This window comes from Labeo rohita, chromosome 4, assembly GCF_022985175.1.
Source record: "Labeo rohita strain BAU-BD-2019 chromosome 4, IGBB_LRoh.1.0, whole genome shotgun sequence".
Taxonomy (NCBI): Eukaryota; Metazoa; Chordata; class Actinopteri; order Cypriniformes; family Cyprinidae; genus Labeo; species Labeo rohita.
In genome coordinates, this window is record NC_066872.1 from 45,458,476 (window position 1) to 45,480,311 (window position 21,836).

Here is a 21,836-nt window from a genome sequence, read left to right on the forward strand (position 1 = left end):
CTTACTGAATCGGGATTTATCAAATGTTCAGATTTCTAGATATTTTCAGATGTTCAGATATTTTTCCTAACAAAAATATGTTCTAAGAACATTTTGCGAACGTTCTCATTGTTATAAACCATTATTTTGGAATGTTCTCTGAACTTTTCTAGAACGTTTTGTTATACAAATTTTAAGGTAGCGTTCCATTTTAGAATTTAGCAAACATTACGGGAACGTTACTTTTGAATGTTCTCTGAATGTTTAAAAAATGTTAGACGAATGTCCAAATGAAACATTTTAGAAAAAGGTTCCATGGACAATGCGTAAACAACGTTTTGTGTGCTGACTTTCTTAGAATATTATTAAAGACCAGATCACTTTCTATCAACGAACATTCTATCCGCATACTCGTTGATAACTTTGAGAGAACGCTCCCAGCATACATTTTTATATTTTGCGTTTGCATAACAAAAGTTGTTCATCCTGACACCGCAGCAGGCAAAAACACACACCTTTGAAAACAATGCATTTATGAGCTCATGAACATGTGAGGAGCGCACGCCTGTCCGTGTCCCCCATGTGTTTGCAGTAATTGCATGAGGCCTGTATTAGCATAAGGCCTGCGGTGGCCACGCGAGACCCTCACAAGCTCCAACCGCTGCATATCATTACAGAGCCGCAGCTCAGGCTGCCGTAGCGCGACTAATGGGCGGCGAGCAGCCGCTCTCCTGGGCTTTACCTGCATTCGGGCTGCTGAATTTCCTTCAAGTGGCGCTTTATAACCCTCCTGACAAACCCGCGCGCCTTTATAGATGTTTTTGTCCTCTAGCTGGATTGGTTTTCTTTTGAGAGCTTATTTCATGCAATAATAGTGTCATGCGGCGCTGTCATACTCCATATATCAGCATGAGAGAGGTTAGGTGGGAAGGTGAAGGACTTCTGTGCTATTTATGGAGGATGGGAGCTTTCCATTCGGAGCTGATAAACGCCGTGATCTTCTCTGATTGCCCTTTTCTGCATCTGTTGCAATGATCTGATCCAACTTGAGCTTTCTAAAAACCTTCTTCATTAGAATTGCAAGCGGGTAAAGAAACGGGACGAAGTGTGTTTAAAAGAGACCATTCAATGAAATGCCACACTAATAAACACCAGCACTTCATATTCGAGTACTAACTAGTTTAGCAGGTCAACCTAGTCACTGACTAAATCTGACTGCAAAAAGAATCTAACGGAACGTTCTCAGGTTAACATTCTGGTGAGGTTATCCTAAAGTTAGAATCAAAAGTTCTTAATAGAACATTCATTTAACATTTGATCTGATCTTTAATCATGTTCTCAAAAACATTGCTCATGGAACATTTCAGTTGGACTTTAGTCTAACAATTTTTAAATGTTACTGCTTGTTTCAGAACGTTCAGAGAATGTTTAAAAGTAACATTTACATAATGTTTGTAAAATGATAAATTGTAATAACGTTCACATAACGTTTTTAAAACGTTTAAAAAACTGATGTTTTGAACGGTCACTTTTTTTAAAATTTAATAAAACGTTCTTGAAACATTTTCATTAGCTGGGATATGCATATTCACAGCCATTTAAAAGTGCCTTACTTATTTTTGTATTCATTTATTCATTCCTTTATGAAACGCCACAGATAATAATTAAGTTGGCTTGAGAAAGCCAACTTACTGATCTACTAGTTAAGAATATTCTTCTTCTTCTGAGCCAAATTTCGGTATCTGTCTCCTCCTACAGCTTTCAAGCTAGAACCACCAAACTCAGCCCAGACCTTCAGACTGGTCTGACTCGGTGTGCTGTATCTTTTCAGACTGATCCGGCTTACAGTATTCGTAAACCAGACTATCAAACCCACCAAAAATCCCATAGACTTACATTGATGGAATGTTCAAATGAGCAACACTCTTCAAACTCCCAGAATCCCTTGAGGCTCAATCAAGCTTCACTTCTATGTACTATTTCTAATCCATTTACACTCATTTAAGCTTCCACTCTAATATTTCTAATATTTCTAATCTATCTAGCTATCTAAATCATGCTAGCAACATGCTAATCGTGTTAGCAACATGCTAGTAACATGTTAATCATGTTAGAAACATGGTAACAACATGCTAATCATGTTAGCAACATGTTAGTAACATGTTAATCATGCTAGCAAAATGCTAGTAACATACTAATCATGCTAGCAACATGCTAGTAACTTGTTAATCATGTTAGCAACATGCTAATCATGTTAGAAACATGCTAACAAAATGCTAGTAACATGCTAATCGTGTTATCAACATGCTAATAACATGCTAATCATGTTAGAAACATGTTAACAACATGCTAATCATGATAGAAAAATGCTAGCAACATGCTAGTAACATGTTAACCATGTTAGAAACATGTTAGCAACATGCTAGCAATATGCTAGTAACTTGCCAATCATGTTAACAACATGCTAGTAATATGCTAATCATGCTAGAAACATGCTAGTAACTTGCTAATCATGCTAACAACATTCTAGTAATTTGCTAATTGTGGTAACAACATTTTAATCAGCCTATAAAAATACAAGCAACAAACTAATCATGCTAAAACATGTTAAAACATGTTAAATCATGTAAGCAATGTTTTAAATCATGCTAGCTGCTTTCATACTTTTACAACTGCTTCAAACTTTCAGGCTAGGCTTTCTCAAGCCAACTTAAAGTTTGTTCTCAAACTTTTACTCATCTAGTTAAAACATATTAGCACGTGTGAATAAAACATTTACATGCAAATATAGATCTGAAGCTGTAATAAAACCACAAGACAGACATTGTTTATGAAATTGAATAGATTTACCAGTAGGTCATGTAAATCCTGCAGCACCCCAGTCATTATATTTGTATGAATGGCAAATCCTCCTCATTATCAGAATTCAAACTGAGTTTAACTGGTTTGATCCATTTAATCTCTGAATTATGAAAAGCGCCACCAGCACATTAATACTTTTCAAACTGACCCCCTGAAGCTCAAACAATCCATGTGTGCCATCTCTTAAGTTAATATATGCGTTTTTATTAACAGCTGGATTCTACTTCTGTCCTGTATTTGTTTATATATTTCTTTAGCGTAACATATGATTTATTACACACATCAAGTGTAGTGATTGATAAGTAGACTCTTATTTTGAAATGACGCAGGCCAAGATTATGCTATTTGATTTATCCCTACGCTATTATTGTGTATTGTTGGTATTAGTGTTATATTTTATTTCGGACTGTTTGTTGCTTGTTTATTCTATTTGCATTGTTGTATTTTTTACCTTACACGTACCGTTTTGTCTGTCGTGCCACTTCTGAGGTGGTGGGTGTGGACGGGGACTCTTATTCTGAAGTGTCTGTGGGTGCTAGTCTGATAGCGGAAGTTCGTGCCGCTGGTAGCTGCAGTTCAGGCGGATCCCGTCAGTGTCTGATCACAAACTTTCTGTCAAACCCGAAAAACACACGGAACCCGGTGAGTGATCCGCGGAGCTGCTTCACACACCCGTTAAACTGTCGAAGGCATGAAATGACAGCCGCAGCGCAGGCGCGAGACAGTTTACGAGCGCAGGCCTATAATACAGTATCTCTCTCTCTCCATCCCTTCCCCTCTCTCTCTCTCTGTATATACATATGTATGTTTTAGGTGACATGGGGGATAAGGAGTTGATGTGGGCCTTGAAGAATGGAGATCTGGATGAGGTGAAGGCTTTGTTGGTGAAGGTGAGAAACAGCTCTCTCTCTCTCTCTCTCTCTCTCTCTCTCTCTCTCTCTCTCTCTCTCTCTCTCTCTCTCTCTCTCTTCTCACACACACACACACACACACTTCATGTCATCACATACATCCACAAACGAGTCCAAACGGGTCTGACAGCTCCTGAAGGGTTATAGACCCTTATAATACAGCACTGCGATGGTACCATGCTGTTTGATATACACAATGGCCCTGAATGAGCATCATGGTCACATACTAAGGCACTGCATGGGATGTCAATGAATTCCATTGTATTAACGTGGTACCGAAACAAAAAGTTTGACATTGCCATTGTATGTTCCAGAAACCTGTGTAATGCCATGGTACTTCACTGTAAAACCAACAGGCGAATGTTTTATAGAAGATTTTCTATCTAAAATATGGTTGCTCGAGTAAAACAACAGGTTGTTTGTTATTCAAGTCAACATGAAATGTGAAAACTATCCATCCATCCATCAGTTTTTGTTTTTGGTGTGTAGTTCTGTTTTAAAGCAGTCAGTCTTCCTTCTAAAGCATTTTCCAATAGGATAATCGGAAATGGTGATGCCAGTTGAAAAGAAAAATCACTTATGAAGATTTTGAAGACAAATGTGTGGTTCTTTGCAATGATTTGAGTCAGTTTAGGTGTTCGTATACACACCATTGTCATGAAAGTATGTCTAAAACCATTTATTACAGTACTTTTGTTAATGGTAAAAGCAACAAGTGGATGTTTTCTAAACGATTTCCTAATTGAACCATGTTTGATCCAGTAGAACGACAGCAGCGGGTTGCTTCTTTTTAAAGTTAACATGAAACATGGTTTGTAACCTATTTTATTTCAGTAATGTGATGTGTTTATTAGTTTATGAATTTTGTGTGTGTGTGTGTGTGTGTTTGATTTTGTAGTTCTTTTCTTTTAAAGTATTATTTCAGCATTCTTCTGAAGTGTTATCCAGTAGGAACAGAGGAACTGATTGATGTCATCAGAAATAGAACATTGTTTCTGAGGTGGCGCACAAATGTACTTTTTAATGACAGATTAAGAAGATAAAAGCGTTTTTGTTTGCAATGGTGATTCGATCACATTAAGGTGATTTCAAGATACGCAACATCCAAAAACATCTACCATGGTAATTTTGTTAACATTAAAATCAACAGGTGGCTGTTTTTAAAGGATGTTTATTTTCAAAATGGCATTAGTTAAAAGTTCAGGGTTTTATCTGATAAAGTTTTTCTTGGCTTTTGTTGAAGTATCAAGTCAATACCATGGTATATAACCAGTAATCATTCAGTACCATGGTATTACCATAATAGGTTTGTTCTGTGTGGTGGTTGATAACGGTTTAAAGACGCTCGGCTGATATCACACACACACACTGGGCTGTAGGTCATCTGTTAAGTGTGTATCCTGTGTCACAATATTACATTGTGTAACTATATACACTCCTCACACACACAGACCTGCTCACAGACTCCAGACGTGTGTGTGTGTGCTGAATAATGGCTTGTGTTCCATAGTTCCTCCTCCTCCTCCGATATAATGGGAGTGTGTGTGTTTGTGTGTGTGTGTGTGTGGTTTGAGGATGTGGGCAGGAAACCGCAGGTGTTTTGAGCCCCAGCACCTGAATGGAGAGACCTGTGGTTTAGCGATTTTAGCCTCAGAATATCTCATCTTTATTACGTTATATTATCATTTTTAGGCCAAATGAAATGAGATCAGCAGATCTGGAGTCAGTGTTCATTGTTTTGTCATTTGTCTGTGTGTGGTTGTGACAGGTTTAGCTCAGCGGTTTACCTTTGTTCACACTCACAGCAGGTTCACACGGTGGTTTGCTATGTGAAGAAAAAAAGTGCTTGTCATCAGTGTCTTCAGAATTAAACCATTTGAGGTTCATGTTGTATAGTCACAGCTAGATGATTATTACTGGCAGAGTAATTATTCCATAATGAAAATATTAAGGGCACAAACAGTTTTAAAAAAGTGTCAAAACATAATAAAAGCAGTGCTTTCCTAAGAAATATTTTTATTTTAAAGGAAATAAATGTTATTTAAATGAATTAATAAAAACCAGTGGAGGACTTCAGATGATCAGGTGATGTATGTGTGTTTTGTGATTTTTATCTATTAAGCTCTATTTTGGGATAATTCAGTGAATATAATAGTTCAAAGAAATTATGAATCATTTGAGTTTAAAGCAAAATACTCCTACATTACATTAAAATTATATTAAAAATATTTAGATTATTTTTTGATTGAGAATTTGTATAATATTACTATTATTATTGATTGTTATTATATAGTTAAAATATGATTTGATAGATTAAACATGTACTTAATAATAAATATTATTATTAAATTACATTTAATGATAAACCCTACTGCTGTTAAATAATATTTAAAAATGTAACAGTATTGTAATAATAAATAAATAAATAAATATTAAGTAATACACTTTTTACGTAGTTATATTTAATACATAATATAATATAATGTATAATATTCAATATTATTTTTAATGACTACATTTTGCTAAATCATATAAAAATATTAACATTGTATATAATTCTGTTGAATCATTTAATGCCTAATATTGTTGTAATACATGAAAATATTATGTAATGTTCAATACAGTTATTTTTATGATGACTCAACACTGATTAAAAATACTAAGAAATAGGTAGTTAAGAATGATTCAATATCCAATATGATTATATTAATTAATTAATATTATTTCATACTATTTAATAATGAACCCTAACCCCATTAGATAATATCACTTATTGTTGTTGTTGTTATTATTATTATTATAGCAAATAAACAATTGTAAAAGATTTATTTATATTATTCACTGTATTGAATAATATAAAAATATTTATTCAGTTTATATTGGTATTTATGATAACTGAACTATCATAAATCATATTATAAAAACATCTTACATAATGTTTAGTAATTTAATATTCAATATAATTATGTAATTATGTTAAATAATAAATGTTATTTAAAGTTTAATATTATGATTGATATCCGATATAATTATATTAAATAATAAGTATTATTAATACATTTAATTTAATAATGAATCCTAACTAAACTATAAAATTATTAAGTAAATAAATAAATAAATAAAACACAATAATGACCAAAGTATCTTAAGTCATATTCAAATATTAAGATTTCTATTAAATAGTATTTGGTGTTGTAAAGTAATGGTGTTCTGTGTGTTTTGTGCAGGCTGAGGATGTGAACAGGACTCTTGAAGGAGGCCGGAAGCCGCTTCATTATGCTGCCGACTGCGGTCAGACTGAGATTTTGGAGTTTCTGCTGTCTAAAGGAGCCGATGTGAATGTAATTATCCTTCCTCTGTTATTCTTCAGCGCTCTGTGTGTGTGTGTGTGTTAGATGAATATCTGCTCCAGTATGTAAATGTTTAACGTGTGGAGTCACAGGGCAGATATTAGTCCCGCACACCTGATACCATCAAACTGTCAACCTGTGATTCACACTCTCCTCCTATTAATATGTCGACTTCTGCAACATTAATAAAAAAACAATAATATTTCACAAATGCAGCTTTAGTGAGCATAAGAGAATGATTTTTATTTGATTATTTTTTACTTATTTTTAGTTTAGTCTAATAACCCTGATTTGAACGAAACCACCCATAAGACCCGACACCACTCACATTTCTTCAGAAGTAACGAATCTCATTCTCGGTGCTCTCAGCGTCTCTATCGTTTGATCTCTGTCCCATCATGAGCACTCATGCGTCTCCCGGCGCTCGCTCTCCAGGACAGAAGGAGACAGGTTTCCCTGCGAACGGGGGAAATGCTCCTGTGATAAGAGACTTCTGAAGACGCCTGATAACCCAGCGTGCGTCTTTTTCCATTTGATTCATAGAGCGCCTCGAAGATGCTATTTTTAACGATAATTACACCGACGTGCTCAAGGGTTCGTAAGCTCCTCTCCGCTCGCAGCACGTGTGAATTGTGCTGTGTTTTTCTCGACAGGCTCCAGATAAACACGGCATCACCCCACTGCTGTCCGCCACTTACGAGGGTCACGTGAGCTGCGTGAAGATTCTTCTAGAAAAGGTACCGATGCATTCACACGTCTCTCGCTCAGTGAGGTGTATGTGTTTGTGTGTGATACAGGTGGGCGGCTGAGGAAAGTCTTATATCACAGTGTGATATAATAGATGACAGTAACTCTATTTTCAACAAAAATGGTTTATAAATTAAATAACACATAATCACATAAATTATTTGTGCCTGTTGTGGAATAATCCAGTGATTCACATTATGAAACACTTGAGTTCAAACGAAAAAAAATGTAAATGATTAAAATAATACAAAATAATATGAATGAAATAAACAATTTTTTTTATCTTTATTTTGTTAAGAATTAAAATACTACATAATATAGATAATATTAGATAATATATTAAACAATACATGTATTACGCTATGCAAATAATATTTATCTCTATTTATTTAGAAATATAACTTTGTATCAAAAAATGTAACTAAACATCAAATATCAAAGATCTGATATCAGGTCATCAGATATCAGTAGATTTGTGCATATTGTGGGATAATTCATTAAATAAAATTAAATACTGCAAAAACAGCTTTACATTATGAAACAACAAAAACAAAAGATTCCTAACTGTAATATATAAACATAATAATACATACATAACTAATCATAATTAAAACAATTAAGAAATGAAATTAAATTGGAGATATGTTTTGGCTAATGAGATTTAATAAAAATTAAAAGTATTTAATTATATTATAATTATATTGTATCAGTTGAAATCTATATTAAAGTGACAGGTTGTTTAATGTTCCTCAACATTCAACATATGAAAAGTTCCTTTGCAATAACAGATGTTTTTAACAATTTTCAAAATCATATTTTTTTTATTGTGCATTTCAATTAATCTCAATCAAACCGCAGTATGGTTATCTTGATATAAAGTAAAAATAACTAAAAAATACAGCTAACTATCGCAATAAATCAATAAAAACATGATTTTTGAAAATTGTGAAAAAGTTATCTATAGAGTTATCTGTTTTTGCCAATGAACTCTTCATATGTAAACAGCAACTGTCCACTTCATTTTGTTCCTCATCTTGACTTCAGGACAGGTCCTGCTCTGAATGTTCACCTCACATCATGTTTGTTGCTCATTTTCACATGTAAATATAAGCACTCAGAATCTGTGCTGGCAGGTTCGTTTGTCCCATTGTGCTGTATGTATTGTCATAGCATCCAGTGCTGGTGTGCGTTTAGAGAAAGAGCTTTTTGTTTGTAGGTTTTAAAGCTGAAAGCGTCTGAACGCGGCTGTAAACAGTGACATCCGCAGGGTCAGACGGGGTTATATAATGCAGCACAGCGCTGCACATTCTTCACTCAGATCCCCTCTGAGATTACACAACGACACGTACGCGCGTGTGCGCTCCCGGGACGTCCCGCAGGAGCTCTGTGCTCCTTCATCTCCTCTGCGCCGCTCCGATGCTCCTGCAGTAGCTGATCAGGCGTTTGTGGAGGAATGTTTCAGCTTATTCTCCAGTCAAATCCCCATTGGATCACTAGATGAGTGCCGGGCTTTTTAGTGTCATCCTGTACTCAAACAGGAAGTTGGGGAGGAACATACTGAAGGGTTTAATCCCTTGTTTAACAACCAGTAATAGGGCCCTGTGAAATATGTTTTTTCACCCATTTTTAAGCTTTCTGGACTTTCAGAAAGTAATTGCAATCATGAAAGTTCTGCAATTTTATTTGAACTTTTATTTGGTAAAAGTTAAATTAGAAAAAAAAAAATTAGGGCCCTATGACATATGCTTTAATTTTTTTCTCAAATTATATTACATGTTTTATTGTGTCTTTTTTTTTTAACAAATTCTGTGGTTTCTGTCTAGATTTAAAGGTTTGATTGTTTTTTTTCTGCATTTAATTGTTTAATTTTTTGTTTGTTTGTTTTTAACAATAATAGGGTGTATATATGTGTTTCTGGTTATATATATATATATATATATATATATATATATATATATATATACAGGTGTACAACATTAATTTAATTTAGATATTTTTTTTAATCATGAAAATCAAACCCTTTTGATGACCCCCTTTTTTTTGCTTAAAAACAGTTTTATTATTATTATTATTTATTAGTATTATTATAACATTTATTTTAATTTATTTTTGTCCATTTTTCACTATTATTTGTACCTTATTTATATATTTCATATGACCAAAAAAAAGAAAATAATAAAAGCAGCAGTAGTTATTAAGCTTAGCTATTTTATAAGTATATCTATTTAATAATTGTCATGTTTAAATCATTATCTTACAGCACTGGTTTACATTAAGTAGAACGTTTCATGTGATTGATTTTCAAAATGATCTGCGATTAATTGTTATCAGCCATATTTTTTAATTACTGTAAATGTGTTTGGCTGTGGATGTAAAACTGCAGCTTTTTTCCTGGATTGTCCTTTTCTGTGTTCCTTTGAAATTTCTTCTCACAGGATTGTGGGTGTTGAGTTCACAGCATGATGCAGTTCACACCCGAGATCATTGTGTGAATTTGAATAACATCTCAGTACCTCCTGAATAAACATATAACATATAAATACGTACACATAAACACTTTACATAAAGAACTCCCTGTCTGTCATGGTTTTATTTGTACCAGGGTATTATAGCTAACTAAAACCACATGTTATTAGAAAATAATGTAATTGAATTTAAATATAATTCATTGAAATGAAAAAAAAAGCATTTAAAGAAACATTTAAGTTTTAGCATTTCTTACTTTCATTTAGTTTAATTTAATTTGATGTTCTAAAATAACTAAAACCAAATAAACTGAAACTAATTTAAAAAAAAAATCAGTTCATATCCATAAAAAGGCAAAGTTTTTGGAATTTTTAAGGGAAAATAGTCCTTTATATCTAATTTAGTTTAGATTTTACATTTTAATAATGATTTTCAGCATGAAAATAGCCATAGAAGCTGAAATGGCATGAAAAAACAAACAAACAAACAAATGTGTAGATGCTATGGATCAAATCCAGTGCCATCTGTTGATGTGTTTTTGTATTCGCCTCCTTTTCTTTCCCACACTGATGCTCATAAATATGGCAGATGAACAGAGGAGTCACATGACTCAGACAGAACGAGTGATAGAAAAGCACTTCCTCTTTTTTTAGTTGTCAGATGCTCTGAACAGGAAGTAAAACTTCCATAATTGCCACGAGCAGAATCATGTCATTCACTGTATTCTTTAAGAGCTTATAATCTACACAATTCTTGGGTTTTATTTTTTCCCTGAAATCTACTCAAAACATTTGCCAAGTGGTAACTGAATAGTTAATTTAGTTTTTTATGACCATCCCTAAAATTAAACAGCTGTATCTTTAAGATCTCTACCAGTAATGAGCTCTGTGATTGGCTAACCTCTTTGCATTTGAAATGAGCCACAACCCACCTCAAGTTCCTGAATACCCAATATGTTATATGCAAAAATAAAGTACTTAAATATCTGAAATGAAGATAAACTGAAACTAAGAAATAAAAATGAATAAATACTATATAGATCTCTTAAAAATTATAATAATAATAATAATAATAAAATAATAAATACAATATTTTTATTATGGTAAAAACCTTAAAGAGTTTACCTAAATGTGCACATTTTTGGGTAAAATCAGTGTGAAATTTCTAATTTCTCTTTTAAATTTTAATAACTTGACGTATTTGTCAAGTCATAATTTCTTTTTTTGTGATCATCCTAAATCCTGAAACTGCTGGATCTTTAAGGTCTTTAAAGCCTGTAAATGAGCTCTGTGATTGGCTAACCTCTTTACCAAGCTGCTGAATACCCAATAGGCGTTGAAATGCAAATAAAAGTACTAAAATAACTAAAACAAATATTAATTGAAAATAAGAAAAAAACATTAGTATTAATATTTAAAATGAAATAAAAATAAATGTTTTATTCTGTTGATACCCTTGAAGTTAATCTACATTTATTAGCCTTAAATGTCTTATTACTAAAGTATGACATATTTGTCAAGCCAGAATTGAATCGTTAATTTAGTTTATGGTATCCCTAAAATGAAACGGCTGTATCTTTAAGATCGCGACCTGTAAATGAGCTCTGTGATTGGCTAACCTCTTCGCGTATGACATGAGCCACAACCCACCACGCTGCTGAATACCCAATAGGTGTTGATATGCAAATTGTATGTTAATGAGCTCATGGTTGTGATGTGTCAAGCATTTTAGAATGTAAATGATCTGGAAAGGAGGTTTGTATTGTAAGTGTACTTAAGTGATGTTAATGCAGAGCTATTTGTATTAGTAATGTAATTTCTTTGCATCCAGTTATTTGTACTTTATATGGTCTGGATTCGTGAGTTTCTGCCCGGCACGCATCATTACTGACCACGCAGGGAACAAACGGCGAGCTGAACAGACGGTTGTTATGCGGCGAGAGATGTGAAACTAAAGAATGAAGTCGTGTGCGTTCGACGCCCGCTGGCGTTTTCTCAGGAAGTGAATGAAGAAATCGATGGCTCTTCAGATGTTTGATCGGCCTTCGGTTTCAGTGCGTCTGTACCTCTGAAGTTGAGTAAGTTAGTAAAGCCGTGACTGCAGACTCGCCTCAAACTCTGACCTGTGTGTAAAGAGGAATAATTCAGTCCGCATCCACAGTGACGATCAATACGGCGCATCGATCTGCCCGGAGGATAATATTTCTGTAAAGGGCGGCGGGCCGCTCGATTACCCTCCTGTTCGAGGAGCCCCGCGGGTCCGGCTCCTGTAGATTATGCATGAGATTCGCTGTTACTCAATAACGGCGTAATCAGCTCTTATTGGTCAGGTGGGAGGCTAATCTGGAGTAAATTGTTCTTTATTTCTTGAATAATGTTGGGTTGTGTGAACTCTAGCAGAACTTTGGCTAACAGCGTGGAGTTTGATTACCCAGGATGAAACAGCAGAATTAGGAGGCGTTCACACAGAACCTGTTTTCTGACACGTTCACTGAGCTGCTTCATTTGTTGAAGGGAGAAGAAGCACAAGAACATCAATATTTTAGCACTCGCTTGACTGTAAAACATTTTACCTTTTTTTTTTTTTTTTTTTTTTTTGTCAGGAGAAACTGAAGGACTGCTTTCATGGGATGGACACCGAGAACTTTTACAGTTTATCTCAATCAGTGAACACAAATGCAACTTTTTCTTCCTCTAAAATGCTTGCTGTAGCAGCCCGGTGCCTTAAACTTAGCTTTGCTTCCATGTGAATTGAATAAAAACTCTCTGTCGAACCCTGACACCTGCAAGTTGAACTGCACAATTAAACAAAGAAAAAAGAAAAGAGATATGACTATGAAAGGCTGTGATTTAATTTGATCAGTAATACATATTAGTATTGTCATTTTACAGCTGTGACGTTAAATAAAATAATGATTATTATTTTTTTATTTCATAAAAATAATAAAGATATGTAAATATATTTGTAAACATTTTGACCAAATTGTGCAGCTCTACAAACAAGCATAGACTGTAATTTAATAAAATAAATAAAAAATAAATAATAAATAAATATTAGTATTGTAATTTTAATTTTTTTAAAATAAAATAATGATTATTATTATTTTATTCAATAATAATAATAATAATAAAGTTATGTAAATATATATTTAGACTTTTTTAACCACATTGTGCAGCTCTAAGGTTGTAATTTAATTAAGTAAATACATAATACATAGTATTGTAATTTTACACTTATTTTACACTTATTTATGTATTTATTTATTTTTTATTTTACTAATAATCTAATTTATTTTGTGTTCATTTTTATTTAGTAGTAGTAGTAGTAATATTAATAATATAGTCATATTGATATTTAATCACAAAATGTTTTGCCAAATTGTGCAGCCCTACAAACAAGCTCAGCAATTATAAAAATCACAGAAAAATTAGATTTCACTATGAAAGACTTTAAGTGTATAATAAACATTAGAATTGTGATTTTACAGCTGTATTGTAAAATAAAGTAAATGACATGATGATTGAATACTTAATTGTTGTTGTTCAACTGTCCTTTTATTTTTGTGTCTATATTTTTAGTAGTAATGTTAATAATAATAGGTTTTTTGTTGTCGCAATTTTTGTTTTTCTAGTATCAATGAAATATATTTGACTGTGAGAGGCTCTGATTTAATACTTTTAACTGAAATGTTAGACTTGTACTGTAAAATAAAAGTATTATTAATTTATTAAAGACTCCTTTACTTTACAGTTATTTTATGTATTTATTTATTTAGAAGTAGTAGTAATAATAGCAATAATAACAATAGTCATATTAATATGATCACGGCATTTTGCGCAGCCCAACAAAGACGCACGGCAAACCTGGGGATTTTTTTTCATGTCACAATCACAACTGTTATCAGAAAAAAATCACAGAAAAATGATTTTGTAACATTCATTTCTTAAGATAAAATGTTATGGTGTATACTATAGTGTTGTGTAATAGTGTGGTTGTTGTGTGTATTAGAGCCTTGTGTAATTGTGTGTGTGAGTGTAAGAACGGCTTGGTCTTGAATCACCACAGTGTTGTGTAAATGTGTCTCAATCTTGTCTCAGCGCTCACACATGCACCACATGTGAACCTGTGGGTTTATAAGGATGAATGCAAGTGTGTGTGTGTGCGTTTATGTTTATGCTCCAGGACTAGTGTATTTATTAACTCTGTGTGTTTGTGTGTGTGCGCGTGTTCCTCCAGGGTGCCGATAAGGAACGGAAAGGTCCTGATGGTCTCAGCGCGTTCGAGGCGGCCGAGAGCGAGGCCATCAAAGATCTACTGAAGTGAGTCGGACGCTGCCGGCAGCGGAGAGGTTCAGACCGCAACCACTGGATCCAGCAAACACAAACACACTTACACACACACACACCTCTCTGTCTCTGCCCATTGGCTGCTCCTCTAGGTTTCCTTTTGTTTTGTTTTCCTCCATGACCTTTTTATTTGATTTGGGGGAGGTGCTTAATTTCCCCTCTAGTTGATCAGAGTCAGCCATCGGCTGACGGACCTGTCACTCATGCCTCCCATAAGGACCAATGGGAACGCCTGTCTAACACCACTAAACACGGACTTTAGAGTTCAGACTACAGCGAGTGAGCGAGTGTATGATTACGACGACGATGATGATGATAATGTGTACTTTTTTTTTTCAGACTGTTAATTAGAAATGAGTGGTTTGTATAGTTCATAGGGCTCCGAAAACCTTCTAGCTGATGAATTTCCCTGCACTCCTGCCCGACGTTTCCCTCCCTCAGCTCGACGACATTCCCGTCGCATTAGATGCTCAAAGAACAAATATTACAGACGCTTGAATCGTTCTGCTGACGCGCACGTTTGCTTTTGTGCCCCTTTAAATTTGTGGTGTTGTGGCAAAAATAAATGAATTCTCAGCTGCTGTGCGCTTGTAGAGTGTTAAAGCTGATGAAGGGACGCCTGTCTCTCTCTCCAGCAGGACGTGTCTTACTCCTCCGTCTAGGGGACACGTCTCACTCCTGAGGCGTCACCCTTTCCAGGCTATCTCACTCTTTTAGGCCGTCTCTCTCTCTCTCTTTCTGCATGATGGTGTTTTAGCTTTTCAATACAGTCTTGAACTGAAATTCACATCGATTAGCAAATGAACATTTTAAAAATCCATATCTGGCATTGTTGTGAAAAAGTCCGTTTGAAAACAAATAAAACGATTTCAAATGATCACTTTGATTTTGTCACATTTATAAAGCTTCAACTGAAAGAGGGTGTTTTAAATTTTATATATATATGATGTTGTTTATTATTATTTAATACATTTATGTATAGAAATATATAGTAATAAATAGCTATATATGTATATATAGATATTTATTACTATGTAGTACATTTATATTAAGTATGCATTTAAGTTATTAATTTATTTGTTTATATGTTGAATACATTTATATATATATATATATATAATTTGTATTCATATATGGTATTTTTATTGTTTGACAGATTTATTTTTTTAATACATTTATATTATGTATAGAAATAAATAATATATAGCAATAAATAACTATATATGTACATATAGATATTTATTACTATGTAGTACATTTATATTAAGTGTGCATTTAAGTTGTTAATTATGTTTGTATGTTGAATACATTTATATTTTAATAATATATAAATATAATTTGTATTCATATATTTTTATTGTATTGTTTGGCATAGATTTATTAATTTTTTAATTAATGATATATTTAATTATTAATATATTTATTTATTAATGATATATATCTATACATGTGTATTACCCCTTATTTTAATCATTAAATTGATTTATAACACTTTACAGTGAAATTCAAATGGCTAAATAAGCTGCCACTGATTATTTACCCATGCATTTTTAAAATTGAGCAAAAAAATAACTATAAAATAAACTATAACACATATATATTATAACATTATTCATATATCTATATATCTATTTATGTATATAGATAGATAAATAAAAAAATAAATAATAATCTTAATGTTAGTTCATGATATGGATGCCATATTGTAAAGTGTTCGATCTGGTGATGTATCAAAACCAGATATAAAAACAATGGAAGTCTATGAGGTGTGTTGACTAATATTGCAGAACAACCGCGCGTGCGTTGGCAAGGATTTTATCACGAACACACTCGTGGTCACGGCATTTTTTTCCCTTTAATTAAGTGCTTTTGTTAATTACTGATCCACCCGACAAGTCTCAGACCTTTGTCACTGTCACAACACAAAGAAATCAATTATTCAGGTGCTGCACAACTTACTGATAAAGTTTAATGGCGCCGTCAGCCGGAGCTTTGAACCGACGGCCCGTGAATATAAAACAGCTCGTTTTGTATTGTCTTTTCAAGACGGTGAACGTGCTCGACATGACGTGTGGAAGAATCACGATAAACAAATCAGCCCGCAAGTCAACATCCAATCTAAATTGACTCTGTTTACCGTCTTAATACGCGTTCCCATGAGCGAATAATTCAGTGATGATGTTCTAAAGAAACAAAAGTGTTTGTCTTCATAATCTTTCATCAAAATGTAATAACTTGCTACACCTTTGAAATGACTTTCATCTCAGTCTGACTTCAGTTTAATGTTAACCAGTACGCAAATAACGGTTTAGTCATTGATTTGAATTCCTCATTCAATATTTTACGTGGCAGTAAAATGGGAGTCTTTCATCAGACGTTCCAATTGAGAATGAACTGCAGTACTAGTGTATGTGTGTGTCTACTATTTTTAGTACGCTTTTAGCACACAGGTGGCTGTCTGGCCTTTTCTTTCTTCGCTCTGAAGACAAACTTCTCCTCCTACACCATGATGTTATGTAACACTCTCTCTCTCTCTTGTCCATTTTATTAGTCAACTGCCTTTCCTTTCAATTGAACTCAAGACTTCAGCCCTATTTAGACATTTTCTGTGATTTCAGACATGATCATTGAGCCGCAGCGCCACCTGATGGCCGAGAGCCGCACTGCTGCTGCCTGCATACTGCATACTATTTCACATTTTATCTCACTTTTGATTGAATAAATGTATAAACAGCATAGTATGCCAGTATTCCAAACCAAATTCAGTACTTTATCGAAATGTTTGATTAATGAGTGGCACGTGGCCGCTGAGAGTCCGCCTTACTGATAGAATCACCAGCTGCGCTAATTAGCGCATGCACATTCACTTCCTGTCTGTCTGTTGCCACGGCGACTCCATGCAGAGCAACGGCTCGTGATCAGCTACCCCGAAATTGTGCTTAATGAAGTATCAAATCCAAATTACCTTGATAATTGTTATTTGTCTTTGTATTCGCAATTATAACTAACAGACCTTCCTTTTTCATTATGTACCGCGGTGGAGTGACGGTAATAACATGGTACTGAATGATTACCATATTCAAATACCACAGTGTGTGAAATAGGCTACCCTTGGTTGTGAAATATGATATGATCTTATGGTTTTTTTCCCCAGTACTTTTAACTCATTAAAATATTTTCATAGTTTTTTAATTAGATTGAATTTTCCTTTTTTCTGTCAGTTAATATAATTTGAATTAACTAAAAATGGAAATAAGTGGAAATTAATTCTGCTAATTTTATTTTATTTTTTAAAAATAAGCACAGCAACTGAACTGAACTTAAGTTTTTAAAGGGGTCATCGGATGCACTTTTTCATGTTGTTTGAACATTAATGTGTGTTGTCAGTGTATGTACAAATCTACCCTATAATGATAAAAATCCATGCAGTGGTTTTTAATTAATCTGTAAAAATAATATCCCCTTTTTCAAATCGAGCCATTCTCAGATGCCTGTCGTTGTGGCGTCACACCCGCAGAGGCTGCTCCCAGTTGATTGACATGAGCGTCTTACCTCAGACCAGCTGTAACAGTCAGACCTCCATGTTTCGATGCCAGTGCAGGGATGCAAGTTAGACAAGAATTGGGCGATTGAGATGTTGTGTTGCTGGGTGTAATAATGAATGTAGTGGTCGTCATTTACTCCCGACATCTGAGCCACTGAAGATGCAGTGGACTACGTTTGTGAAGGGAATGCGCCTCCCGATCTACATATATCAGTCTCTGTTCGTGCGAATCATTCGTGATCCAGCTTCACTTACAGCAGAAGTGAGTATCAACTTGTGGAAAATGGGCATCCGTTGACTCCTTTAAGTTTAATTACTTATTTAAAGAACCTAGTATTACCATGGTAAAATCAACAGGTGGATGTTTAAGATTTTAAGACACTTACCAAACATAGTACCAAACATTACCACGGTACTATCATGTAAATACTATGAAGATACTGTGTTATTACTGCAATCCTTTTTGTGTTTTTTTATCTGCTGTTATTCTGTAGGATGCTCACAAAAATTACCATGGTATTATTGTTGTGTTTGTTCATAGTACTATGTTTTTTGGACGTATACCATGGTAATACCATAGCATTCTTTAAAATAGCTTGAAGTGACATGCAAATATCGGATATGAATATGGTAATCACTGTGTACCATGGTATTATTACACTGTAAATTGATTTTTTTTTAATTTATTAAATTTAAATTTATAGACTGAAATAATATTTTAATCTTTATACTTAAAAATGTCACAAATTCACCCTTCACTGGGAGTTTGATTGACAGTCAATCTGACCGGTCATAATGTAGAATCCACCAACAAATAAACCAGACAGCAGTGCAGTAGATTAATGTCAGTGGACTTAAACTGTGTATTTGTGTCATTCCGCAGTTGAAACGACATACCTTCTGATGTTCTTTCATGTTTATTCTGTGCTTTAAATAATAATAAATATGAAGAGATGATTGGTTCATGTGGCATTTAAACTGAGGTGCTCAGAGCCATCTGTCACGACACATGAAAGAGCCACAAAATGGTATTTATTGTTTGAATTTTTATTTAAAAATGACAAAATTTAAAAGCTGAGACTTTTTCATACCAAAAGTAACCTGCTCTTGGTTACTTGTCTGTCGTCAGTGCCCTATTTGCTCTGCAGTGTAGGGCTTGTTAGACGTAGCGGGTTTTTGCAAAGGTCTGTGTATTGCTGTTTCCTTGTAGTTATTTGCAAAATGTACTCTCTTTTTTTGAGTGAAAAGTTTCAAAGTAAATCCTACCCCCTTTTTTATTTCCAGTGGTGCTTGAAATGGAGATTCTCTTGACTTAAAATAAACCTATGTGTTGTTTGGCTTTTCTCTTTAACCAGGATTCATAAAAAGTCACGAAAACAGGCCGAGCAAATATGATGTTTGTAGTCATATTAGAGCTTATGGCTTTAGCACAGAGAACGTCCAAAGCCCACTTTAATCGCGCTTCAGTCCTGTGTGAGTGTGTGTGTTTTAATGTGTGTTTCTAAAGTAGATCTGAAGGAAACGTGCTGTGAAATTTCCCCGTTTCCTCCCGATCAGAGTCCGGCCTCTTTAGCTGGAGGAGCGTTCGCTGGGAAATCGATGGCCGCTGGACTGCTATTAGGAGGAGTTTAATTGCAAATAAAAGAGGATTTATCACTGCTGCCGGTATGTAGACGAGCACTGTTGCATTCTGGGTAATGAGCTGAGGGTGCTCTCTGCTTCATACTGACCCTGTGTCCCAATGCGCATACTATCCACCCTGTCTGCCCTAAATAGAATTGAAAATGACTAATATCACATAGAAATTTAGCACAGATGTGTATCTGCTCCAAAACCTACTGAGCCACCTAGGTAGGCAGTATTTTAAGGGAGCACAGGTGCTCAAAATGTTGCTGTTAAACCTGTCTGATTGATAGTTTGGAATGTTTTTATCAAGTACATGGTCTTTTAGTATAATTGTACAAATGTCCACCTTCAGCTGGTACTTCACATGCCTTTTTGCTGTCAAATCTTAACTGATTTTTATCAAGTAAACATAAGAATAACTTGAGGAATATTTCCATATGAACGCTTACTGGACAGAAGCGGCTTGGCTTCATGAAAAATCAGTGAGTCTCAAATCTGATCATCGTTTGTTTCCTCATCTCTTAATCATCACTGGATTGCATTGCGTTAAATGCTTGGATCGTTTCAATCTCATCTTACTAAGACATGTTATTCAGACTGACTGATATTTCAATAATCTGATGCAAGTATCTGCTATACTGATAAAGATCTCATTGATTTTTTTTATATATTACAAGCATCAGAATTTCATCAATATTGGCGTATGTTTGCTTAATAAAACTGATCTATCAAATATGATACAAAACATAAAACACAGATGCAGACTGTCTTTTATATTTAGCCTAGAGGTTCAGTGGTTCACTGTCAGGAAAAAAAAAAAAAAAGATTTTTATGTTAGTTTTTTAATGTCAGGCTTTACGAGATTAAATATGCCAGATGAGACAAGAGACATAATGAACAGAAGGTATCAATAAATATAGTTTCATCTAATTAAAAATTGACTAGTTTCTGATGACTCTCTTCCCAGCTAAAATAAGTTTAATGTTTTGCTTCATGTTCCATGAAGTTCCAACAAAAAACATCATCTTTGCATGTTTAAAATGTCAGTTTTTTTTCCGAATGTTTAAGGAACATTCCATTTCATCATTTTGCAAAATTATAGGAATTTTACTCTTGAAAGTTCTTTGAACATTCTGAAACGTAGTAACAATCAAAAAAATGTTAGAATAGCGTCCAACTAAAATGTTTCACATAACTGGAAGAACAGGTTCCATGTCAGTTAGCATGCTAACCTTTGGAAGGGTGCTGCCTATGTAGACAGTAAACAGCACAGGAGTTCACTAGGTTTTGGAGCAGAGCTACAGATTGGGAGGACTTTTGGAGCTGTGATTGGAGCAAATCCTGGAAGAGGCCTTGAATAGGAAGTGAAGTCTTGGATCTTTGTTTGTTTTCGCTGGAATCGTGACTCCCTCTAAATAGTTTGGCGGCAGTAGAGGAAGTGGGCCTGCCGAAGCATCTCTAACCTTTATTCTGTTCTCAAAGACGCCGAGTTCTGCTACATCTGCACATCTGAGATGGAAATAACAATCAGGCTGCTGTCAGAGCGACAAATGTTCAGGGGAACCTACACGAAAGGGCATATATTGAGTTGGAGACAATTAATGTGAAGGATCCAGAGGTCCAGAGAGAAAAGGTCCCTCAGCTGTCAGATAGAGATGCATGCAATATCCTGCCTTTACTTCAGTCTTATCAGACCTGCTAGACGTACTGTATCAGAGCAAGAGAGGCGATATTACACTCTCAAAAATAGAAGGATTTTTACTGTGATGCCATAGAAGAACTGTATTTGGTTCCCCAAAGAATCTTGTAGTGATCAGTTCTTAAAAGAACCATTTTCTAATCATTTTTTCTTTTTGTATGAAAGCCGGTTTCCACCACGGAATGAAAAAATAACATTATGACACTTTATCTCACAATTCTGACTTTGTTTCTCACAAAGACTGTTATGGAAGACTATTTTACCTAATGTATTCATGTACAATTTGGAATCATTTGGAATTTTAGA

General features: G+C 34.4%; 1 protein-coding gene across 1 annotated transcript; it reads left to right on the forward strand.

Moving 5' to 3' along the window:
• The first annotated feature begins 3,338 nt into the window (after window positions 1–3,338).
• On the forward strand, window positions 3,339–15,538 carry mtpn (myotrophin). The gene is made up of 5 exons (XM_051108414.1): window positions 3,339–3,483; window positions 3,655–3,731; window positions 6,980–7,093; window positions 7,756–7,839; window positions 14,552–15,538. The coding sequence occupies exons 2-5, from the start codon at window positions 3,660–3,662 to the stop codon at window positions 14,636–14,638; spliced, it is 357 nt and encodes a 118-aa protein (XP_050964371.1). The 5' UTR covers window positions 3,339–3,483; window positions 3,655–3,659; the 3' UTR covers window positions 14,639–15,538.
• Window positions 15,539–21,836: the final 6,298 nt, after the last annotated feature.